Source organism: Scardinius erythrophthalmus (genome assembly GCF_964197995.2).
Source record: "Scardinius erythrophthalmus genome assembly, chromosome: 6".
NCBI lineage: Eukaryota > Metazoa > Chordata > Actinopteri > Cypriniformes > Leuciscidae > Scardinius > Scardinius erythrophthalmus.
The window spans coordinates 45,131,651-45,158,128 of NC_138226.1; the positions used below are offsets into that span (position 1 = coordinate 45,131,651).

A 26,478-nucleotide genomic window follows, 5' to 3' on the forward strand; every position below is an offset into this window, starting at 1 on the left:
ATGGATTTACATGGCAAGTCAATCAGCAATTGAAAAATTCAGATTCAAATTCTAGACATGCCCCTTTGTCTCTTGATGTTCAATGCAGATTTATGCCCGTCTCCAGTAGAGATCCATTTCCTGGAGAGTTTAGGTGTAGGAGTTTAGTCTTAATTACAACTTGTAACTTGTGGTAGAACTCCGACTTGTACCACGTGATCGCTGTACCACCTGACCACTGCAGATTCATTTGCCGTTGATAGTGTTGCCATAAAAACAATCAATCATCTCCTAATTACGGTAATTATTACGACGTCCAACCCTAATCAAACACACCTGAACAAGCTAATCAAGGTCTTCAAGATTAGGCTATATTAGAAAGCTGCAGGCAAGTGATTTTCATTAGGGTTAGAGTTACCCAGACCCCCTTTAAAAATGTATTTTCAAAAAGTGTTTTAAACTCTTTTGGTAGCGTTTGTTGTGGGTTTCAGCTGATATTTTGATGCAGCAACAGGGGTCTTTCTTTGTAGTTTTGTGGTCCTTGCTGTCCGCCCCTCCTGACTCACTAATTCAGTGCATCTTCCAGCAGCAGAGTTGATTTTGAGATTGCAGGTCGAGAGGATGACAGCTCAAGTGTACTGCTCGTTTAGTGCTGTTTTATTGTGTCTGTCTGCTTGTTTAAGCACAACAGACGCTGGAGTCCTAGGTGAGAAGTTCTTTTAGCTTCATTACGCAGCCCGAAGAAGTGCATAAATAAAGTGCCTTACAAAATTTGATTTCCAACACATCTGCTTGCAAAAATACAGTACAGACGTCAAGTGGAAGTTCATCTTTGTATGTTGGTTTAGTTTTAATAAGCAAAGTATAAATATGCAAACTGTCATAAGTTTATGCATTTTTCATTGTACAAGTAAAACCCACATAATCACTAATGGGCACTTTTGTTTACTGTTAAGCACGCACATTAGTCTTATAATATGGCTGCAAAATTGTTACCGGACTGTATCAATCCTGAGTTTAAACTTTTGCCTAAAGTCTTTTTTGGTTTGTTTTAAGAAATGCATAAGCCTACAATATAACGTGGGGAGCTAATTATAGCCGATAACTCTGCATTTTACATATATAGTGGGTTTTTATATTTGTTCTGTTTTCTGTTGAGTAGCTTATTAAAATGCTTAAACGGAAATGAGGGTGGTCATGGGGATGGCATCATTTTTGAAGATGTACACCAGTAAATTTGTATACAACAAATTAACTGATGTCAATGCTTTCTATCAGCATTGCACTATTACTCCCTCTACTACAGTGGGGTAGGTTGTAACTTCACTCTCAGTCTTTGAAACTGATTGATGCGGTTTAGTGAAAAATGGTAGATTTCTAAGCTACTTGACTTGAAGCAGATAAATGTGTGAATATTACAAAGTTTGAGACTTATTGCAAAACCCCTGACTTGCAAATGCTGAAGCAAACTATTACAGCACTTCCTGGTCTCCCCTAATGATCCTCTTCTGTAGTGTCTGGTCAGTGTCCGGCGATGCTGACGGTCGTGCCCTCCCGACGAGATTGCACTTCTGATAGAGATTGCTCTGGAGGACACAAATGCTGTCAATTTCCCTGTGGGTCCGCGTGTGTGCCACCTGTTTTCAGTGAGTTTTAATTATTGATGCATGCTATACGTCTTCCAGGAAAAAAACCCTGAAAAAGTTTTCACTCAGGAATTGCTAGCAAGTTTCACAAATAATTGCAAAGAAACAGCGAGTAACACATTGAACTAAACGTGAAACTATGAAGTAGATGGACTGAATATTCCGGTAAATCCTCCTACGATCATCTATTTTTTTATTTTCTTTCATACAGTGTAATGAGACATTCAGTATTCAGTGATGTGGTTTCTCTGTCATGTGTCTCTATAACAGCAAAGGCAGGGGAGTGTCCAAGCACAAAGTCTGGAGCAGGAATGTGTGCAGAGTTGTTACTATGACAGTGACTGTCCGAACAATGAGAAATGCTGCAGCAATGGATGTGGACATCAGTGTATGGATCCATTTGCAGGTATTTGTTATTATATTAGGGTTTGGGTCAGCTTCCTCATTTCAGTTTGTCTTGTTTTATAATTAATCGTTCTCAATGTAAAAAGTATTCAGCCAATAGCACAGGATGGCTTTACAAAATTAATTCATATGATTAATAATACGATCATGATTAATAATTAAGAGGTGTAAAACTTGGTATTTGGGTTTTGTGCTGTATCTGAGACTGAATGCCTCTAAACGGACTGACTGAAGTTGACGATCTGTATCTATCCAGTGAAGCCTTCAGCCGAACCGCCGAGGCCTCCAGGAAAGCCTGCAGCCGAACCTCCAAAGCCTCCAGTGAAGCCTGCAGTTGAACCTCCAAAGCCTCCAGGGAAGCCTGCAGCCGAACCTCCAAAGCCTCCAGGGAAGCCTGCAGCCGAACCTCCAAAGCCTCCAGGGAAGCCTGCAGCCGAACCTCCAAAGCCTCCAGGGAAGCCTGCAGCCGAACCTCCAAAGCCTCCAGGAAAGCCTGCAGCTGAACCTCCAAAGCCTCCAGGAAAGCCTGCAGCCGAACCTCCAAAGCCTCCAGGAAAGCCTGCAGCTGAACCTCCAAAGCCTCCGGGAAAGCCTGCAGCTGAACCTCCAAAGCCTCCAGTGGAGCCTTCTACCGAAGAGCCGGAGCCTTCTAACGAACTGCCGGAGCCTTCTACAGAAATGCCGGAGCCTTCTGCTGAACTGCCGGAGCCTTCTACCGAACCTTCGGAGCCTTTAGATGAACTGCCAGTGACGCCTGCAGTGGAACCCCCGAAGCCTCCAGCGAAGCCTGCAGCCGAACCCCCGAAGCCTCCAATGAAGCCTGCAGCCGAACCCCCGAAGCCTCCAATGAAGCCTGCGGCCGAACCCCCGAAGCCTCCAATGAAGCCTGTGGCTGAACCGCCTAAGCCTCCAATGAAGCCTGCAGGCGAACCCCCGAAGCCTCCTGTGAAGCCTGTGGCCGAACCGCCCAAGCCTCCAATGAAGCCTGCAGGCGAACCCCCGAAGCCTCCTGTGAAGCCTGCAGCGCCTCCAATGAAGCCTGCAGCCGAACCTCCCAAGCCAACTGACCCTTATGGCCAATGTCCTGGCCATAATTAATGTGGCTATGCATGCAGTGCTGATTTAACCATTGGATGTGTGTTGTTTTCCCTGTTTATCACCAAATAAATCTCACACTTGTAAGACCATTTCCTTTCTTTTTCTTTTTTCTTTTTTTTAAAGTGGGAAAACAAGGAATTAGATTTTTGTATTCCAGTGTTAGTTTGGCTGTTCTCTCAAAATGCTTGAACGCACACAGTAGAGTCTGTAACGTGTCACAGGTTGAAAGACTGCACTAAATTGCCTCATGTCTAAAATGCATAACATTACAGTGATAATGAACGTAAACAACTTGCAGTGCTCTAGTTGTACCACCTGACTGATGCAGATTCATTTCGGCGTTGATGGTGTTGACATGGAAACGTCTGAATCCAAATGCAATGATTGGACGAACAATTCTATGAATTCTGTGACGTTTCAACCAGTATTGTCTATTGACCAATAGTCTTCTGCATTCTGAAGCACTTTAGTGAAATTGTCTTCTAGTGGTCGTTTTATTTTAGGAAGTTGCAACTTCAAGCCTATTAACAGATGATCCCTTTAGTTACCTGCGACCAAATGAGCTCTGAATGCCTGTAATGCCGAGTTCACACTGCACAATTTTCAAAGTAGTCGGGTCACTGTTCTTTTCACACTGCACGGCTATCTGGGGTAACGTTCAGTTGCTGCTGTGTGCATGATGCACTGATGACAGTTTCACAGTGCATGACTATACAACCAAACCCACGCAAGAAGTGGCAGGAGTAGTCGTGGCTGAGAGGTTATGGCGATGGACTTGAAATCCATTGGGGTCTCCCCGCGCAGGTTCGAACCCTGCCGACTGTTTGGCTCTTCGTCTGTTTGCGACAGGAATTGTGACATCTAAGAGCTTTGTACGAGCTGCTTTTTTTTTTCTTCTAACACGGACATTGGGCTCTTTTCAAGCCTGACGTGGGCATCGTTTCAAAAGGCCCAGATCATATGTGATTTTGGCCATTCTATTCAGGCTGTCGGAACAATGGCTTTGGCATCCCCCGACAACTTCATGGCCTTCATGTTGTGCAGCTCAAGAGTTGCCGCATTATATTTTATGGAGAATCTTGGATATTAGTGTTTTGAAATGTTGCATTCGTTCTCTCTTAGAAAAGTCAAACAGAAACCTACTCATTATGTCCCAATTGCTCTTTTGTCGAAACCACCTTAGAGTTAGCAACATGCCATGAAAAAAACTCCACTCTTTCAATGGCAGTGTTCCTAGCTTTGGAAGGAGCAGCCTATCTCTCTCGTCCCTTTATAAATTGTGGTCTTCATCCTTTAATACCACAAACTTTAAGCTGACAAAGCATGAACACTTTAAGGAGAAAGTGCTGTTATATCCCTGGGGTGGCTGTTCCCTGGCAAAAGCCCAGCTAGCTCAAATGGTAGAGCATCAGACTTTTAATCTGAGGGTCCAGGGTTCAAGGAAACCTTCCCTAATCTCTTGCTGTGCTCTTCCCAGCCTTTGAGAGAGGTGGTCTTCCTCTTCAAGATAAGATGTGCCGGGGTTATTTCCCAGCATTTGGTGGTGTTTTGCCTGCTGTAATGCTTGGTTACTAGGGACTTTAAGCAACAGCTGTGGATTGCCCAACACTGCCGTTCCGGCAATGGCAAAGAGCTAAAGAGCGCAAAGATCACTAAGCGACAGTAAAGAGGACGGCATAGGGGTAATTTAATCATCAGACAAAATACAAAAAAAGGAAGTGATTTTAAAAAGGAAGAGAAGGGTTGCTTTTGGCATTTAATGATATACAGAAACGATTACAATGCCACATAACCTAAAACATAACATTAATATTCTTAATCTGTCACGTAGTAACGACTACGGCAAATCAGCTGTTCTCCCGTGGTAGACGGTTACAGTAGAACGTCGCGAGGTAGCAGTTAATGTCACGCATGCGCAATAGAACGACAGAATGCCGTTCCACCAGAGGCTGTTGCTTAAAGTCCCTAATGTCTAAGCAAGTGGTGGTGGGGGACTTTGAGAGAACTGAGCTGAAGCTTGCCGTTGACTCTGTATGTGCAGGCCCGGGGCAAGTGGAAAGATTGCTTTCTCTGTATAGCATTTAGTACTCTGCGTTGTGCCCGCAGCATCCCCAGTCCAAATCCGGATGATGGCATCTTTTCGTGTAGGTGAAGACGTTGTTGAACTGACGTTGTTGCCAACACAATATTTTCGCCATCCACATTGATAGTTGGCCCCGGTGTTCTCTGAGCATGTGACTCACTGGTGGGAGTAGTCGTGGCCGAGAGGTTAAGGCGATGGACTTGAAATCCATTGGGGTCTCCCCGCGCAGGTTCGAACCCTGCCGACTACGTGGCTCCTTGTCACTTTGTCTGTTTGCGACAGGAATTGTGACATCCAGGAGCTTTGTACAAACTCCTTTTTTCTCTAAAACGTAGAATTGGGCAACCCACATCTCTTTTCAAGCCTGAAGTGAGCAGGTTTTTGGTGTAGGCGAAGACGTCGTTAGTTTATAAATAAGTGTTTTGGCACACCTGTCCGAGTGGCGCAACAAATTCTTCTAAAATCTGATTTTATTTCGGGCATGTTAAAGGGGACAAGATGCAAAATGAGTTTCTGATGTCCCCAGAGTGTGTATGTGAAGTTTTAGCTCAAAATACCCAACAGATCCTTTTTTAACAGCATGTTTAAATTGTCACTTTTTGGTGTGTGCCCTTTAAATGCAAATAAGCTGCTGCTGCACGGCAAAGGGGGCGGAGCTTCATGAGCTCGCGCTCAGTCTCAGGACAATTTCATCTCACGGAATGATGATAATATCAGAAACTCTCAGTAACGGTGTTCATTTCGACTCGGAGTCGGACAATAATGCCTACAGAGTCAGAGTGCTGTATGGAGATGGAACAGGTATAGTTTAGTTTAATTACGGTTATAACGTATTTGTCATCTGCTTGTATGCATCCACTACATACTAACTTACATACCACTGTAAAGTATGCTGTTTCGGACCAGGTCCGAATGATGATCAAAAATATACAGATGAGTGTAGTAAAGTTTATTGTACATCACACAAAAGATGAAGCGTCAGTTTTACTCCAGAAAATCACCGTAAGAGCTGAGTAAACACAGTATAAGATGTGCGTAAGGACATAAATGAATTTCGGTAGAGTTGAAGGAGCATTTTCTTTGAAAACAAAATAATTCCACCACGTCTTCAGCGTCTGCCTCAGATGTCGGGAGTAAATAGAGAGAGAGCTATGTGGATTAATACATCCAGCCACACAACACCTACAACGCTTAGGAGACATTCTCGTCAGTGCAGCAATGGCGGATGTGTACAACTCGCTGTGAACTCGATCAGGGCGGGTCTATGTTAAAACTGCAGTGTCTGTCAACACTTGTGGGCGGGGCCTGTGGCTTTAGTGACGTCACTAAAGTCGCAATCTGAAAACAGGTCGTTGGGAGACACTGCTGATGATTTATGGGGATTAATAAAAAAGGAGTGAGTGGATTTTTATCACTATTGGGTGGTTGTGTACACACACTGCCAACACACATTTATGTCCAAACAGCATGCAAAAGTGAATTTTGCATAATAGGCCCCCTTTAACCCTCTGGGGTCCTTCGGGTCCAAATGGACCCGAAGCGTTTAAATAAAAAAATGTTAAAAATCATAGCTTCATCGGAATGGTCCGAGATTTGGTGACTTTGTTGGTACTTGGTATATGAACACCCAAAAAAATTGGGGACAGGATTTGAATAGTCTAAGTGGTTGTAAAAAAAATAGTCACACTCAGGACCTTCGGGTCCAAATGGACCCGCCATAGGAAATGAATGGGAAATTGGCAAAAATGTGAAAATGCAGAGTTTTTTTGTGCGTACAATCTACAAATCAGCCACGATCCAGAAAAAAAGCACACAAGAGTGAAGGGGTTAATCTATAAAACATCAAGAGTGCAAAAAGAAACACACACACACACACATTTTTTTTTATAAAAATAAAATAAAAAAAAATATATATAAAAAATGTCTATTATATTCAATGGGAAAAAATGGGTCATAATTATTGCATACATATTAATTAAAATCATAAAATTATCTCAAAACACCAAAAAAGAAAAGAAAAAATATTATAAAAAACAAGTAAAAAAAAAAAAATATGATTTTTTATATATATATATTAATCCCGCCCTCCGGGTCCATTTGGACCCGAAGGTCCTGAGTGTGACTGTTAAACGAAGGACCCCAGAGGGTTAAATTAGCATTCGGCAAACGCGAACAAACTTTTACTTATGTACACTCACAATAACAATTAAATGTTGTGCTTTTGTAAAATAAAGAAAACAAACAGGGTGCGCTTTCTGCCGTCTCGGTCTCCGTCACAGAAATTAACCAAAACTCTGTAGGCTACTTGCCTCGGTCACGATAAGAAATATGTCTATAGAAAGCTTGAGTGAACAAATATTATCTGATTATGCAATCCATACGAAACCATCCAATATTAAATTGGCTATGATATAACCATGGCTGTGTATTCCACTATATTCACTACAGTGGCTGGAAACTTTGTTTTCATTCATAATTACTTGCATGGATTTACATCGCAAGTCAATCAGCAATTGAAAAATTCAGATTCAAATTCTAGACATGCCCCTTTGTCTCTTGATGTTCAATGCAGATTTATGCCCGTCTCCAGTAGAGATCCATTTCCTGGAGAGTTTAGGTGTAGGAGTTTAGTCTTAATTACAACTTGTAACTTGTGGTAGAACTCCGACTTGTACCACGTGATCGCGGTACCACCTGACCACTGCAGATTCATTTGCCGTTGATAGTGTTGCCATAAAAACAATCAATCATCTCCTAATTACGGTAATTATTACGACGTCCAACCCTAATCAAACACACCTGAACAAGCTAATCAAGGTCTTCAAGATTAGGCTATATTAGAAAGCTGCAGGCAAGTGATTTTCATTAGGGTTAGAGTTACCCAGACCCCCTTTAAAAATGTATTTTCAAAAAGTGTTTTAAACTCTTTTGGTAGCGTTTGTTGTGGGTTTCAGCTGATATTTTGATGCAGCAACAGGGGTCTTTCTTTGTAGTTTTGTGGTCCTTGCTGTCCGCCCCTCCTGACTCACTAATTCAGTGCATCTTCCAGCAGCAGAGTTGATTTTGAGATTGCAGGTCGAGAGGATGACAGCTCAAGTGTACTGCTCGTTTAGTGCTGTTTTATTGTTTCTGTCTGCTTGTTTAAGCACAACAGAAGCTGGAGTCCTAGGTGAGAAGTTCTTTTAGCTTCATTACGCAGCCCGAAGAAGTGCATAAATAAAGTGCCTTACAAAATTTGATTTCCGACACATCTGCTTGCAAAAATACAGTACAGACGTCAAGTGGAAGTTCATCTTTGTATGTTGGTTTAGTTTTAATAAGCAAAGTATAAATATGCAAACTGTCATAAGTTTATGCATTTTTCATTGTACAAGTAAAACCCACATAATCACTAATGGGCACTTTTGTTTACTGTTAAGCACGCACATTAGTCTTATAATATGGCTGCAAAATTGTTACCGGACTGTATCAATCCTGAGTTTTGCCTAAAGTCTTTTTTGGTTTGTTTTAAGAAATGCATAAGCCTACAATATAACGTGGGGAGCTAATTATAGCCGATAACTCTGCATTTTACATATATAGTGGGTTTTTATATTTGTTTTGTTTTCTGTTGAGTAGCTTATTAAAATGCTTAAACGGAAATGAGGGTGGTCATGGGGATGGCATCATTTTTGAAGATGTACACCAGTAAATTTGTGATTGTAGTGGGACGTATTGTGGCGCTGTAATCAGACTAATGTGCTTGGGGTAGTGCAGGTCCAATTACGAGCAGGGTGGGACAGTATAAAAGAACATGTAGTCACCTCCTGCGGGTGCTTGGCGTTTGAGCGTCGCGTCATTGCCCGTGGGACCGCCCCTTGTTTCTGCAGCGCTTCCGCTTTGAGCTGCGTGGATGGCCCGCGGCTGTTGGCGGCTCCGGCTCTCACGTTACATGCCTCTTGCAGTCCCGTGTCTCATATGCTTTGAGCTGCGTGGATGGCCCGCGGTTTGAGTTTTGAGTGGCTGCTGCTCTCCCTTTACATTCCCGTGCTTCGGGGATGTTGTGTCCTGTTCCTGTGTATGCGTGGATGGGCGATGGGTTTATGAATTAAAGGAGAACATATGTTCTGAGACACCTGGTGGGCAACGCTGATTTGACGCTGCTGTTTTCATATCTCAAGATTATCCTTATAACAAACTCCTCCAACACACGTGTGTGTGTGTGTGCGTATGTGTGTGCGCACTGCGCAGCCTAACGTGACGCCCGTTCTCCAGTATTAACCACTCTAAACGATGAGTGTCTTCCACACTATACATTCAAATATTGCAGTATTTTCATTTATAATTGTTTGTGTATTGAGTGATCTGATTTGTTTATTTTGAGTGTTTTACAGTGTTGTATTTATTTTGATTTGTGAGTTCCTTCAAGAGGTGCTGGTAGAAGGTCAGTGAGAGTAATACCCAATGCCAGCACCAAACTTCGACTTTCATATTTTCATTTTCTGTAGTATTTTCTTGTTTGTTGATCTAAATGTTTATTATTTGTGCATGTTTGAGTGAGGGTGTTGTATATTGAGACCATAAATAATTTTACACTCTTGTTACAGGAGCTGAGGCTTTGGGGCAGAACACTAGTAGGCCCGTGCGTGGTGGTAGAGAGCTCGTCACAGAGTGCTGTGTGATTATTTCTTGACTTTATTGCAGTGTGTGTGCTGTTACTTGTACACGGGGTGTTGAGAGTGATATTGAAGCCTTGGGCGTGTGTCTGCCATCAAGCCTCGGCCTCCTTTGGATTATGGTCTCTCCTGCATGTGTTTGTTGACGATTCTCAGCTTTTATATATTTTAAAAATGATTGTATTTAAATAAAAACTTTTGTATTATTGGTATCCACGTCTCTAGCCCCTTCTTACTAATTACATTCCTGTGTGTCTTTTACCAATTCTTAGTAGTAACATCTATATTTCCCTATTAAATAGGGTGGCGTAGTCATGTGACGCTAGAGGCGGTGTTTCTATATTTGCCCCAAGTGTGAAGGGCCGAGGTCCCGCTACATATACAACAAATTAACTGATGTCAATGCTTTCTATCAGCATTGCACTATTACTCCCTCTACTACAGTGGGGTAGGTTGTAACTTCACTCTCAGTCTTTGAAACTGATTGATGCGGTTTAGTGAAAAATGGTAGATTTCTAAGCTACTTGACTTGAAGCAGATAAATGTGTGAATATTACAAAGTTTGAGACTTATTGCAAAACCCCTGACTTGCAAATGCTGAAGCAAACTATTACAGCACTTCCTGGTCTCCCCTAATGATCCTCTTCTGTAGTGTCTGGTCAGTGTCCGGCGATGCTGACGGTCGTGCCCTCCCGACGAGATTGCACTTCTGATAGAGACTGCTCTGGAGGACACAAATGCTGTCAATTTCCCTGTGGGTCCGCGTGTGTGCCGCCTGTTTTCAGTGAGTTTTAATTATTGATGCATGCTATACGTCTTCCAGGAAAAAAACCCTGAAAAAGTTTTCACTCAGGAATTGCTAGCAAGTTTCACAAATAATTGCAAAGAAACAGCGAGTAACACATTGAACTAAACGTGAAACTATGAAGTAGATGGACTGAATATTCCGGTAAATCCTCCTACGATCATCTATTTTTTTATTTTCTTTCATACAGTGTAATGAGACATTCAGTATTCAGTGATGTGGTTTCTCTGTCATGTGTCTCTATAACAGCAAAGGCAGGGGAGTGTCCAAGCACAAAGTCTGGAGCAGGAATGTGTGCAGAGTTGTGTTACTATGACAGTGACTGTCCGAACAATGAGAAATGCTGCAGCAATGGATGTGGACATCAGTGTATGGATCCATTTGCAGGTATTTGTTATTATATTAGGGTTTGGGTCAGCTTCCTCATTTCAGTTTGTCTTGTTTTATAATTAATCGTTCTCAATGTAAAAAGTATTCAGCCAATAGCACAGGATGGCTTTACAAAATTAATTCATATGATTAATAATACGATCATGATTAATAATTAAGAGGTGTAAAACTTGGTATTTGGGTTTTGTGCTGTATCTGAGACTGAATGCCTCTAAACGGACTGACTGAAGTTGACGATCTGTATCTATCCAGTGAAGCCTGCAGCCGAACCGCCGAGGCCTCCAGGAAAGCCTGCAGCCGAACCGCCGAGGCCTCCAGTGAAGCCTGCAGTTGAACCTCCAAAGCCTCCAGGGAAGCCTGCAGCCGAGCCTCCAAAGCCTCCAGGGAAGCCTGCAGCCGAACCTCCAAAGCCTCCAGGGAAGCCTGCAGCCGAACCTCCAAAGCCTCCAGGGAAGCCTGCAGCCGAACCTTGTTGTGGTTAAATTCTTTTCAGGGGAATGACTTCAAAGATATTTGACATCAGGAAAAATTAGACTTTATTAACAAAACAAATCCGAGTGCCCCTCTGCAGAAAGACCCTCCAGAAAGATTGCCCAGCAAACGTATATACCCTCTCCTTGTCCCAAACATGGTAATACATTCTATAGGTATTTTGAGAAATAGTTTTGTACCATGTGACATTACTGAAATAGAATTTTCTGCTGTAACAACACCTTGTGCTCTCAGGTTCCAAAGTCAGCCAAAGTCACCCACAAACAAGGAAATAATAGTGTACAAAAACAGTTAAATTACTTATTTTCTAAATAATAAAATCTTCAACATTCCCTCCTCTGGGGCTTATTTAAGCCCCACATTCGCTATCCTTTCCAGAGTGTAGTTTCAAAATCCAGTCCCCTCCGTTATACTACCTTAGTGACTAAATTAAGTCACTCATTCTTATTTCCAATGACTGAAATTATGCCACCATACTCCGGAGGAGCAATCGAGCCAAACATCTTTCTCCATACATTTTCTTTCTTTCAGTTGTTTTTTCTTTTTCAATGGAGAAAGTAAAAGACTCGAATCCTCCCTAATCAACCATCAAACATTGTTACAAGTGTGTGGATGAAATTGGTTCAGCATTGTCTAATTGTCACAGTTATGTAGAATATGTCAAACACAAAAATCCCTTATACAGTTAAAAGTTCTTCTTGTGGTGTAGATATCCTCTTCGACCCAGACACCGATCTGGCTTATTCATTTTCTTCTTCATCCTTATTCGAGGTACTTCAATCAATGTCCAATGATTGTAAATCTCAATTTGGGTTATAAGCCCAATCTTCTTAATAATATATGATTTAGTTGCCCTCTCAAATTGGTTTTCATTATCTTTTTAATATGGGAAGTACACAACAGAATAATAACCCTCTTTCAATATTTCAACTCCAAAAAACATTTCTAATTTTTTTAATCAAGCTTTCCTTAACTTTTTTTATTCAATTGTAAAGTCATTGTACTTTTTTCATGTAATTGTTTTCATTATTATAAAGGCAAATCATTATAATAAATCTCTGCTGATTATAGAAGAATAATTGATTCAGTTTGCGTTTTTTCCCCGTATATTCCATATGAATTTTTATTTAAAATAGGGCTGGGTAAAAATAACTTTATCTCTTTTTTATTCGCTTCTTATTTTTATGAAGGAACATCAATTCACTTATTTTTAAAGAATCAATTTTTAGTCAGTCATGTTTTAGTTGATGAACAACCATAACACTGCGGTGCAGCTACACTAAATCACAATTTTCTTCGTTATAATGTTTAACATTTCAAATTCTGTCTACTTCATTATCAAATTTAAACAATAAATATTCTCACGTGTTGCAGCTTTTTCTCATTATAGCTCCTCAGTTCAAGCATACCTTAACTGAATACCTTTTCCTTCCTTTCTACTAATTTCTAAATGAACTATCATGAATTAACTTAATTATGTCACATGTAATCACTCAAACTAAGAAAGCTTCAAGAGCAATGTTACATTTACTTCATAAAAGTAATTCAATGAACTCATTAGACAATTAGAAAAAATAACTCTTGAAAATAACTTTTTATACTATCTTACATATTCATTGTACAGTCATTTCTTTTTCTGTATGTCTGTTTTTTCCTCAACCATTTCAAACATAAAGCATTATAACTTAATTATTGGTAAAACGTCCTTTCTGTAATTTACGTTTCTGCACACAATTAATGTTAATCTTCAATTTTTCTGGAATGACTGCTAAACCATTATCTAAACTTATTTCTGATAGAATTTCAAATCTAAGGAATAATTCTTTGGTCTTAAATTTAATTACTTCTCTTGACCCTCCTCTGTTGATCTCATTGCCTTTACCCATCTCTATCTTGTTCATATAATCCATTACCAAGAGTTTTATTAGTCCTTCTGGTACTGATATATGGCCTATTTTTGTCACTGTTCCTTTCCTACCTTTATTTTTGTCGCAAATTTCTCTTGTATACAGTCAAAAATTGCAAAAAATGCCTTTTATTTAATTTTCCTTAAAAATGCCTTTTATTTAATTTTCCTTATTCTTTTTCCTTATTCTTAATTTAGCCTTTTAATTATTGTCCTTCCTTATTCTTTTAATCCCTCCCCCCTTGCGCAGGTGAATACCATGCGCATCTGGATTGTGAATATTCCAAAAGTATGTTTTTGTGCAATAACCTGTCATTCTTACCCTCCTCTGATACCATATAAATTGTTTATAGGGTCTGTTTGTTATTGAGTTCGAACAACTTACAATTGTGGTGGTCGTTCCATTAGCACCATAAATCAGTCAATAGCATGAATCAAATCATAATTCAAATCATAAATGAAATCAAATATTTGTTAATAGTCAGTGTTAATCTTTTCTTTAATTTTCAACTGTAGTCTTAAATTAATTACTTATACCCCTTTATTGACAAATTACATTCGAGTACCCATTATGATCTATTTTAAAATGTCATTTAGGTCGATTTGTATTTTCCTTCATGACTTGTCTTAATTCGCACTGTGCTATGACAGTTACTTGAATTAGTCGCTTATCATTCATTATTTTCATTTGTTTTCTGATTTTTCATTATCGTTTACATTGTTTTTGACATATTCTTTGATTCAATAATTTTTTCTCTTGTTGGGTTATTATTAAGTTGTTACTAGTGTATTCAAGGGCTTTAACATTAAATTTAAAGACAGTTTGATTGATGTTGACTATTGTTTGAACTTGTACTCATCTCTGTTGATTCTCTCTTCTTTGCACAATTCCTTGTAAGTTTCTTATTCTGCAACTTTTCCTTTAAGGTTCTTCTTTTTCCATCCATGTTGATCATTGTGAGTTGTAATTGGCTTTTTCCTTTTCTCTCATTGGCAAGGGAAGGTCATTGCCAGCATGTCTTTGAACCCTCACTTGCTGTTGTGGGGGGTTCCTGGAGTCGTTTGGTGTATTTTAAGTTGAGAGCCATAGACTCAAATTTCACTTTGCTGATCAATGTTCAAGCCTTTTCTGAGATGACAAGGCACAGTCACTGGTTCTTTTTGTTTGTATCGTCCCAGAAACCTTCCTGGAATTGAACTGTTCTCATCTGTGAATGAAACCTTCATTATTTCTTTTTAGTTCTGTTAGTGACAACAACATTTTAAATCATCTGCTCCATTGTCCTTCTTGGTGTCGTCACCTGTAAAATGATCATGTGGGCTGAGTGGTGTTCTGGCCTCTTTTGTGTGTTTTCTGCTCATTAGCAGTAGGGCTTTACCCCTATATTACTTTTTACAATTAGTCAATTCAGCTCAGTTATCTCATTGTTTTGAGTCCCACTATCAGCATACTAGTTATCAGACTTGGACAACACTCAACCCACTTTGCTAAAAGACAAACAATATTTCATACTTTTGACAAAACGTCAGCTCCTTCGTGATATGCTGAAAAGCAAGTCAGATGTGTTATTCTCCATCATGATATTCTGAAAGGAAAGTCAGATGTGTTAGGCACTGCGCAAAATGTAGTACTGTTTTGTTTTCTTTTGCAATTTTTTCCCATTTTCTTTTTCTATTGTCACTACAGTTTCGACCAGGATTTTAAACAAATCCATCCATGGTCATTATTTTATTGGGCAGAATATGGGCCCACATATGAAATTTAGATACAGCTGTAGGCAAAATAATTGATTTGCCTTGGTGTACACCATCTCTCACTCATTCATACTTAATCACTCATGGCCATCACACATTCTTCTTCCACAGGTTGTGCTCTAAATGCGGAACTTATAATTTTAGCTGTGGAATTCCAAAGGTCTGACAGACAACGTCACAACAGCTATTCAAACACTATTCAGAAGTGTCAGTTATCTTAATGCTTAGTTTACTACTGTTGTTATAATCCCTTTTTTCTTGTTTTTTCCCAAACTCTAATAGATTAAATATTTCAGAATAATAGGCCTTAGTATGGTGCAGTTGAGAGTAAGACAGCCAATTGTAATTTCTCAAATGCATTTTGTCATTTGTTTGGTCTATTTTTTCATATTCTTTTTGTTTTTGCTCATGAGCTTCTTTAAGAAGAACATTGGAGATCTCTACCTAATCTTGGATCCATGGCCAATAACATTTCCATCTCATTATCCCAGTTTTGACAGCATTTTTAATTTCATAATTTTTGGACTTTTGGAGTTATGTATCCTTCTCCAATCTATCTCTATAAAACAATATTAAAACAAGATGGAGTGACCAGTATCATTGTTATGCAAACAAAAATAATAATTCTTTGACATTTTGTGTCTTTTTCTTTGCCAGAGAATAATTCTATCATGCTTTTAGCCCTATAGTCTAATATAATAGCCCTCACTATACCAAATCCAGCCTCAGTTTTAACTATGTAGTGAGTTGAGCACCCACTTCTCTGTATTTTCTTTTCTTATAGAGCTGGACTTGTACCTATTGAAAAAGCAGAGAGGGTTAGTTTAGCAGAGAATATAAAGAATTGCCATGAGACCAGTGAATAATCATAATGAATAATGTTAATATAATAATGAACTAAATTTGAAGCAGTCTCTAGAGTGTTCATTAGGTTTGTCACACCTGTGGTGCCGTAAGGGTCAGTTCTTCTGTTTTTAGATCAGTGTCTGTTGACATGTTTTTCAGCCTTGCTGTCACTCAAAGGCCATTGCAGAGTGGAATATAGGCTCTGCTGCTTCTCTGTCTCTTCTCAGTTTGGGATTTTGATCAATCCTGTAACAGTTTTGCATCTCAGGATTTTTCTTTGTTTTCAGGAAAAGTCTCAAGTGAAAGATTCACCTTTTCCAGTCTTAATTCAGTCTTTCTGAGTCTTTTTGAACTTCAGGAGGGGAGCTGAGAACCCCTCACCCACTTCTCTCTTCTTCTCTCTGCATTCGTGTCTCTGCATTCATGTCTTTGCCCTTTGCCCTCTTGTTGCTTCCACAGGACACTGAAAGATGAACACTCAGATCTGCATGAGTCAAATTGAACTTTTACATATAAGCTATTAGCTCTTTATATACATTCCACTTTTTTTTTTTTTACCTGCATCTTTTCACTATTTCTTTTATATAAAAATCTCACTGGTTGACCATAGCATTTCCCTCATTCTATTAGTAAGCAGTTCTTAATTGCAAGAAAAAGCAAGCTAGTTCTGTTTTTCTATATCAGCAATAATATAACTCTGTTGATCTGAGAATATTTCAGTTAAATAATTTTCCCTATCATAAAATCAGACTTCAATCTTTCTTCTATATTTGCATGCTGTGTTCACAATAATCTAGTATGTTTCTCAACAATCATCAAGGAATTCTTCTTATTTATTACTCTCATCAACTTCTGTAAAGTATTTTTGACTTTTGAAACTTGGTCACTCAATCTTGCTAACCCTCAGCACACTGCACCAGTTATTTTTCTCTTAACACAAACTTATTTATCTGCAATGGAATACTTTTTCCACTCTGTCGTCAGGGATAATGAGATACAAATTTTAGACGTCTTCAGATATAATATATAATATATTAAGCACGTGCAATCTTATTTATATTCATCTATTAATATTTATCATTACATTTATTGATTAACTATATATCTTATTATTTTAACTTATTTTATACTACAATATTCTTTATAGTTAATGTCTTGAAACAATTGTTTTCCCTTACTTTTCTTTCTTTTTTTTTCTAATACACACCATTTCAGTCCCTTCATTCACAGGTCAGTCACACATTCTCTGTCCCTTCAAGCAACCAGGGTCAGAGGTCACTTATTTTCAACCACAGGCACAGTCACACAAGACACAGGATCCCTCAAACACTTACACACACACATTATTCTGTACTCCCTGTCAGATCTGAACAATACATTAACAGATTCACTAATCAACACAATGACACTTTTAACTATCCTATTCCATAAACCTCTGTGATTCACTTCCTCAACACAACAGAGTGAAATAAGACCTTAATTCCCCTGAGCAGACTCTTATTAGATTAATAAGGTACCCGGAAATTGACTTTATCTGCAATCATGCTCATTTGTATCCTTCAAGGCCCTCTTACAAATGTCTGCAGATCAACCATCTATAGGCTATAAGCTAAACTACACCTGTATCAATCAATGCCCACTTACAGGTATAACACATCAATAACTGATATCCTTATATCAGTACGCTTGTCATCCATCGAGGCCCTCTTGACAAGTAACACAAAACTTAACTGATATCCTTATCAGTGAATTCAAACCCTCTGTGTGCATGCTTTTTGCTCATCATCCTTCAAGGCCCTCTTGATGAACAAACACAGAACCTTACGTACGTACGTCAAAACTCTTTGCGCTAAATCAGCATCACCAGTAGTTATAGAATCCACTCAGGATTAAACAAGCACTAGCAAACACTATTGGGAGCTCCCCCGCGCTTTTACCAAGTACTTGACATACAAAGACAATACATGCAATTTTTTCTGACATCAAACATCCCACTTTCACTTTTTAAGTTCTTTAAATTTGGAGAAGCTTGTCTTACCACATCCGGGCCACTGGTGACTAACACATACACCTTATTCAAAAGCAAAAACTGCTCACCTCAAAGTACAGCGGCCACTGTTGTCTGTGTGAGTCACCAGCGATCCCTTTGTGGCTCCTTCAGCTCCTAAGCCACGTCCCTGTTTGGGCGCCATTTGTTGTGGTTAAATTCTTTTCAGGGGAATGACTTCAAAGATATTTGACATCAGGAAAAATTAGACTTTATTAACAAAACAAAGCCGAGTGCCCCTCTGCAGAAAGACCCTCCAGAAAGATTGCCCAGCAAACGTATATACCCTCTCCTTGTCCCAAACATGGTAATACATTCTATAGGTATTTTGAGAAATAGTTTTGTACCATGTGACATTACTGAAATAGAATTTTCTGCTGTAACAACACCTTGTGCTCTCAGGTTCCAAAGTCAGCCAAAGTCACCCACAAACAAGGAAATAATAGTGTACAAAAACAGTTAAATTACTTATTTTCTAAATAATAAAATCTTCAACATTCCCTCCTCTGGGGCTTATTTAAGCCCCACATTCGCTATCCTTTCCAGAGTGTAGTTTCAAAATCCAGTCCCCTCCGTTATACTACCTTAGTGACTAAATTAAGTCACTCATTCTTATTTCCAATGACTGAAATTATGCCACCATACTCCGGAGGAGCAATCGAGCCAAACATCTTTCTCCATACATTTTCTTTCTTTCAGTTGTTTTTTCTTTTTCAATGGAGAAAGTAAAAGACTCGAATCCTCCCTAATCAACCATCAAACATTGTTACAAGTGTGTGGATGAAATTGGTTCAGCATTGTCTAATTGTCACAGTTATGTAGAATATGTCAAACACAAAAATCCCTTATACAGTTAAAAGTTCTTCTTGTGGTGTAGATATCCTCTTCGACCCAGACACCGATCTGGCTTATTCATTTTCTTCTTCATCCTTATTCGAGGTACTTCAATCAATGTCCAATGATTGTAAATCTCAATTTGGGTTATAAGCCCAATCTTCTTAATAATATATGATTTAGTTGCCCTCTCAAATTGGTTTTCATTATCTTTTTAATATGGGAAGTACACAACAGAATAATAACCCTCTTTCAATATTTCAACTCCAAAAAACATTTCTAATTTTTTTAATCAAGCTTTCCTTAACTTTTTTTATTCAATTGTAAAGTCATTGTACTTTTTTCATGTAATTGTTTTCATTATTATAAAGGCAAATCATTATAATAAATCTCTGCTGATTATAGAAGAATAATTGATTCAGTTTGCGTTTTTTCCCCGTATATTCCATATGAATTTTTATTTAAAATAGGGCTGGGTAAAAATAACTTTATCTCTTTTTTATTCGCTTCTTATTTTTATGAAGGAACATCAATTCACTTATTTTTAAAGAATCAATTTTTAGTCAGTCATGTTTTAGTTGATGAACAACCATAACACTGCGGTGCAGCTACACTAAATCACAATTTTCTTCGTTATAATGTTTAACATTTCAAATTCTGTCTACTTCATTATCAAATTTAAACAATAAATATTCTCACGTGTTGCAGCTTTTTCTCATTATAGCTCCTCAGTTCAAGCATACCTTAACTGAATACCTTTTCCTTCCTTTCTACTAATTTCTAAATGAACTATCATGAATTAACTTAATTATGTCACATGTAATCACTCAAACTAAGAAAGCTTCAAGAGCAATGTTACATTTACTTCATAAAAGTAATTCAATGAACTCATTAGACAATTAGAAAAAATAACTCTTGAAAATAACTTTTTATACTATCTTACATATTCATTGTACAGTCATTTCTTTTTCTGTATGTCTGTTTTTTCCTCAACCATTTCAAACATAAAGCATTATAACTTAATTATTGGTAAAACGTCCTTTCTGTAATTTACGTTTCTGCACACAATTAATGTTAATCTTCAATTTTTCTGGAATGACTGCTAAACCATTATCTAAACTTATTTCTGATAGAATTTCAAATCTAAGGAATAATTCTTTGGTCTTAAATTTAATTACTTCTCTTGACCCTCCTCTGTTGATCTCATTGCCTTTACCCATCTCTATCTTGTTCATATAATCCATTACCAAGAGTTTTATTAGTCCTTCTGGTACTGATATATGGCCTATTTTTGTCACTGTTCCTTTCCTACCTTTATTTTTGTCGCAAATTTCTCTTGTATACAGTCAAAAATTGCAAAAAATGCCTTTTATTTAATTTTCCTTAAAAATGCCTTTTATTTAATTTTCCTTATTCTTTTTCCTTATTCTTAATTTAGCCTTTTAATTATTGTCCTTCCTTATTCTTTTAATCCCTCCCCCCTTGCGCAGGTGAATACCATGCGCATCTGGATTGTGAATATTCCAAAAGTATGTTTTTGTGCAATAACCTGTCATTCTTACCCTCCTCTGATACCATATAAATTGTTTATAGGGTCTGTTTGTTATTGAGTTCGAACAACTTACAATTGTGGTGGTCGTTCCATTAGCACCATAAATCAGTCAATAGCATGAATCAAATCATAATTCAAATCATAAATGAAATCAAATATTTGTTAATAGTCAGTGTTAATCTTTTCTTTAATTTTCAACTGTAGTCTTAAATTAATTACTTATACCCCTTTATTGACAAATTACATTCGAGTACCCATTATGATCTATTTTAAAATGTCATTTAGGTCGATTTGTATTTTCCTTCATGACTTGTCTTAATTCGCACTGTGCTATGACAGTTACTTGAATTAGTCGCTTATCATTCATTATTTTCATTTGTTTTCTGATTTTTCATTATCGTTTACATTGTTTTTGACATATTCTTTGATTCAATAATTTTTTCTCTTGTTGGGTTATTATTAAGTTGTTACTAGTGTATTCAAGGGCTTTAACATTAAATTTAAAGACAGTTTGATTGATGTTGACTATTGTTTGAACTTGTACTCATCTCTGTTGATTCTCTCTTCTTTGCACAATTCCTTGTAAGTTTCTTATTCTGCAACTTTTCCTTTAAGGTTCTTCTTTTTCCATCCATGTTGATCATTGTGAGTTGTAATTGGCTTTTTCCTTTTCTCTCATTGGCAAGGGAAGGTCATTGCCAGCATGTCTTTGAACCCTCACTTGCTGTTGTGGGGGGTTCCTGGAGTCGTTTGGTGTATTTTAAGTTGAGAGCCATAGACTCAAATTTCACTTTGCTGATCAATGTTCAAGCCTTTTCTGAGATGACAAGGCACAGTCACTGGTTCTTTTTGTTTGAATCGTCCCAGAAACCTTCCTGGAATTGAACTGTTCTCATCTGTGAATGAAACCTTCATTATTTCTTTTTAGTTCTGTTAGTGACAACAACATTTTAAATCATCTGCTCCATTGTCCTTCTTGGTGTCGTCACCTGTAAAATGATCATGTGGGCTGAGTGGTGTTCTGGCCTCTTTTGTGTGTTTTCTGCTCATTAGCAGTAGGGCTTTACCCCTATATTACTTTTTACAATTAGTCAATTCAGCTCAGTTATCTCATTGTTTTGAGTCCCACTATCAGCATACTAGTTATCAGACTTGGACAACACTCAACCCACTTTGCTAAAAGACAAACAATATTTCATACTTTTGACAAAACGTCAGCTCCTTCGTGATATGCTGAAAAGCAAGTCAGATGTGTTATTCTCCATCATGATATTCTGAAAGGAAAGTCAGATGTGTTAGGCACTGCGCAAAATGTAGTACTGTTTTGTTTTCTTTTGCAATTTTTTCCCATTTTCTTTTTCTATTGTCACTACAGTTTCGACCAGGATTTTAAACAAATCCATCCATGGTCATTATTTTATTGGGCAGAATATGGGCCCACATATGAAATTTAGATACAGCTGTAGGCAAAATAATTGATTTGCCTTGGTGTACACCATCTCTCACTCATTCATACTTAATCACTCATGGCCATCACACATTCTTCTTCCACAGGTTGTGCTCTAAATGCGGAACTTATAATTTTAGCTGTGGAATTCCAAAGGTCTGACAGACAACGTCACAACAGCTATTCAAACACTATTCAGAAGTGTCAGTTATCTTAATGCTTAGTTTACTACTGTTGTTATAATCCCTTTTTTCTTGTTTTTTCCCAAACTCTAATAGATTAAATATTTCAGAATAATAGGCCTTAGTATGGTGCAGTTGAGAGTAAGACAGCCAATTGTAATTTCTCAAATGCATTTTGTCATTTGTTTGGTCTATTTTTTCATATTCTTTTTGTTTTTGCTCATGAGCTTCTTTAAGAAGAACATTGGAGATCTCTACCTAATCTTGGATCCATGGCCAATAACATTTCCATCTCATTATCCCAGTTTTGACAGCATTTTTAATTTCATAATTTTTGGACTTTTGGAGTTATGTATCCTTCTCCAATCTATCTCTATAAAACAATATTAAAACAAGATGGAGTGACCAGTATCATTGTTATGCAAACAAAAATAATAATTCTTTGACATTTTGTGTCTTTTTCTTTGCCAGAGAATAATTCTATCATGCTTTTAGCCCTATAGTCTAATATAATAGCCCTCACTATACCAAATCCAGCCTCAGTTTTAACTATGTAGTGAGTTGAGCACCCACTTCTCTGTATTTTCTTTTCTTATAGAGCTGGACTTGTACCTATTGAAAAAGCAGAGAGGGTTAGTTTAGCAGAGAATATAAAGAATTGCCATGAGACCAGTGAATAATCATAATGAATAATGTTAATATAATAATGAACTAAATTTGAAGCAGTCTCTAGAGTGTTCATTAGGTTTGTCACACCTGTGGTGCCGTAAGGGTCAGTTCTTCTGTTTTTAGATCAGTGTCTGTTGACATGTTTTTCAGCCTTGCTGTCACTCAAAGGCCATTGCAGAGTGGAATATAGGCTCTGCTGCTTCTCTGTCTCTTCTCAGTTTGGGATTTTGATCAATCCTGTAACAGTTTTGCATCTCAGGATTTTTCTTTGTTTTCAGGAAAAGTCTCAAGTGAAAGATTCACCTTTTCCAGTCTTAATTCAGTCTTTCTGAGTCTTTTTGAACTTCAGGAGGGGAGCTGAGAACCCCTCACCCACTTCTCTCTTCTTCTCTCTGCATTCGTGTCTCTGCATTCATGTCTTTGCCCTTTGCCCTCTTGTTGCTTCCACAGGACACTGAAAGATGAACACTCAGATCTGCATGAGTCAAATTGAACTTTTACATATAAGCTATTAGCTCTTTATATACATTCCACTTTTTTTTTTTTTACCTGCATCTTTTCACTATTTCTTTTATATAAAAATCTCACTGGTTGACCATAGCATTTCCCTCATTCTATTAGTAAGCAGTTCTTAATTGCAAGAAAAAGCAAGCTAGTTCTGTTTTTCTATATCAGCAATAATATAACTCTGTTGATCTGAGAATATTTCAGTTAAATAATTTTCCCTATCATAAAATCAGACTTCAATCTTTCTTCTATATTTGCATGCTGTGTTCACAATAATCTAGTATGTTTCTCAACAATCATCAAGGAATTCTTCTTATTTATTACTCTCATCAACTTCTGTAAAGTATTTTTGACTTTTGAAACTTGGTCACTCAATCTTGCTAACCCTCAGCACACTGCACCAGTTATTTTTCTCTTAACACAAACTTATTTATCTGCAATGGAATACTTTTTCCACTCTGTCGTCAGGGATAATGAGATACAAATTTTAGACGTCTTCAGATATAATATATAATATATTAAGCACGTGCAATCTTATTTATATTCATCTATTAATATTTATCATTACATTTATTGATTAACTATATATCTTATTATTTTAACTTATTTTATACTACAATATTCTTTATAGTTAATGTCTTGAAACAATTGTTTTCCCTTACTTTTCTTTCTTTTTTTTTCTAATACACACCATTTCAGTCCCTTCATTCACAGGTCAGTCACACATTCTCTGTCCCTTCAAGCAACCAGGGTCAGAGGTCACTTATTTTCAACCACAGGCACAGTCACACAAGACACAGGATCCCTCAAACACTTACACACACACATTATTCTGTACTCCCTGTCAGATCTGAACAATACATTAACAGATTCACTAATCAACACAATGACACTTTTAACTATCCTATTCCATAAACCTCTGTGATTCACTTCCTCAACACAACAGAGTGAAATAAGACCTTAATTCCCCTGAGCAGACTCTTATTAGATTAATAAGGTACCCGGAAATTGACTTTATCTGCAATCATGCTCATTTGTATCCTTCAAGGCCCTCTTACAAATGTCTGCAGATCAACCATCTATAGGCTATAAGCTAAACTACACCTGTATCAATCAATGCCCACTTACAGGTATAACACATCAATAACTGATATCCTTATATCAGTACGCTTGTCATCCATCGAGGCCCTCTTGACAAGTAACACAAAACTTAACTGATATCCTTATCAGTGAATTCAAACCCTCTGTGTGCATGCTTTTTGCTCATCATCCTTCAAGGCCCTCTTGATGAACAAACACAGAACCTTACGTACGTACGTCAAAACTCTTTGCGCTAAATCAGCATCACCAGTAGTTATAGAATCCACTCAGGATTAAACAAGCACTAGCAAACACTATTGGGAGCTCCCCCGCGCTTTTACCAAGTACTTGACATACAAAGACAATACATGCAATTTTTTCTGACATCAAACATCCCACTTTCACTTTTTAAGTTCTTTAAATTTGGAGAAGCTTGTCTTACCACATCCGGGCCACTGGTGACTAACACATACACCTTATTCAAAAGCAAAAACTGCTCACCTCAAAGTACAGCGGCCACTGTTGTCTGTGTGAGTCACCAGCGATCCCTTTGTGGCTCCTTCAGCTCCTAAGCCACGTCCCTGTTTGGGCGCCATTTGTTGTGGTTAAATTCTTTTCAGGGGAATGACTTCAAAGATATTTGACATCAGGAAAAATTAGACTTTATTAACAAAACAAAGCCGAGTGCCCCTCTGCAGAAAGACCCTCCAGAAAGATTGCCCAGCAAACGTATATACCCTCTCCTTGTCCCAAACATGGTAATACATTCTATAGGTATTTTGAGAAATAGTTTTGTACCATGTGACATTACTGAAATAGAATTTTCTGCTGTAACAACACCTTGTGCTCTCAGGTTCCAAAGTCAGCCAAAGTCACCCACAGACAAGGAAATAATAGTGTACAAAAACAGTTAAATTACTTATTTTCTAAATAATAAAATCTTCAACAACCTCCAAAGCCTCCAGGGAAGCCTGCAGCCGAACCTCCAAAGCCTCCAGGGAAGCCTGCAGCCGAACCTCCAAAGCCTCCAGGGAAGCCTGCAGCCGAACCTCCAAAGCCTCCAGGGAAGCCTGCAGCCGAACCTCCAAAGCCTCCAGGAAAGCCTGCAGCCGAACCTCCAAAGCATCCAGGAAAGCCTGCAGCTGAACCTCCAAAGCCTCCAGGAAAGCCTGCAGCTGAACCTCCAAAGCCTCCAGTGGAGCCTTCTACCGAAGAGCCGGAGCCTTCTACCGAAGAGCCGGAGCCTTCTACCGAACTGCCGGAGCCTTCTACAGAAATGCCGGAGCCTTCTGCTGAACTGCCGGAGCCTTCTACCGAACCTTCGGAGCCTTTAGACGAACTGCCAGTGACGCCTGCAGTGGAACCCCCGAAGCCTCCAGTGAAGCCTGCAGCCGAACCCCCGAAGCCTCCAATGAAGCCTGCGGCCGAACCCCCGAAGCCTCCAATGAAGCCTGCAGCCGAACCCCCGAAGCCTCCAATGAAGCCTGCGGCCGAACCCCCGAAGCCTCCAATGAAGCCTGTGGCTGAACCGCCCAAGCCTCCAATGAAGCCTGCAGGCGAACCCCCGAAGCCTCCTGTGAAGCCTGTGGCCGAACCGCCCAAGCCTCCAATGAAGCCTGCAGGCGAACCCCCGAAGCCTCCTGTGAAGCCTGCAGCGCCTCCAATGAAGCCTGCAGCCGAACCTCCCAAGCCAACTGACCCTTATGGCCAATGTCCTGGCCATAATTAATGTGTCTATGCATGCAGTGCTGATTTAACCATTGGATGTATGTTGTTTTCCCTGTTTATCACCAAATAAATCTCACACTTGTAAGACCATTTCCTTTCTTTTTCTTTTTTCTTTTTTTTAAAGTGGGAAAACAAGGAATTAGATTTTTGTATTCCAGTGTTAGTTTGGCTGTTCTCTCACATAATGGCTCATTGGAATCAATGCGTGAGATCCAACTCTCCAAAGCCACGCCTCTTTCAAAATGCTTGAACGCACACAGTAGAGTCTGTAACGTGTCACAGGTTGAAAGACTGCACTAAATTGCCTCATGTCTAAAATGCATAACATTACAGTGATAATGAACGTAAACAACTTGCAGTGCTCTAGTTGTA

The 26,478-nt window shown here is 38.7% G+C and overlaps 1 protein-coding gene across 12 annotated transcripts; it reads left to right on the forward strand.

Moving 5' to 3' along the window:
• The first annotated feature begins 335 nt into the window (after positions 1-335).
• Positions 336-26,196, forward strand: LOC308692766 (uncharacterized protein). 12 transcript variants are annotated; one of them, XM_081369112.1, is made up of 5 exons: positions 381-685; positions 10,519-10,650; positions 10,921-11,058; positions 11,314-11,470; positions 25,344-26,196. In XM_081369112.1, the coding sequence occupies exons 1-5, from the start codon at positions 601-603 to the stop codon at positions 25,522-25,524; spliced, it is 693 nt and encodes a 230-aa protein (XP_081225238.1). In that variant the 5' UTR covers positions 381-600; the 3' UTR covers positions 25,525-26,196. The 12 variants fall into 12 exon arrangements, with proteins under 12 accessions (XP_081225243.1, XP_081225246.1, XP_081225238.1 ...); XM_081369113.1 differs by having other exon boundaries at positions 384-685; positions 11,314-11,522; positions 25,356-26,196; XM_081369115.1 differs by having other exon boundaries at positions 384-685; positions 11,314-11,489; positions 25,356-26,195.
• The last annotated feature ends 282 nt before the right edge of the window (positions 26,197-26,478 follow it).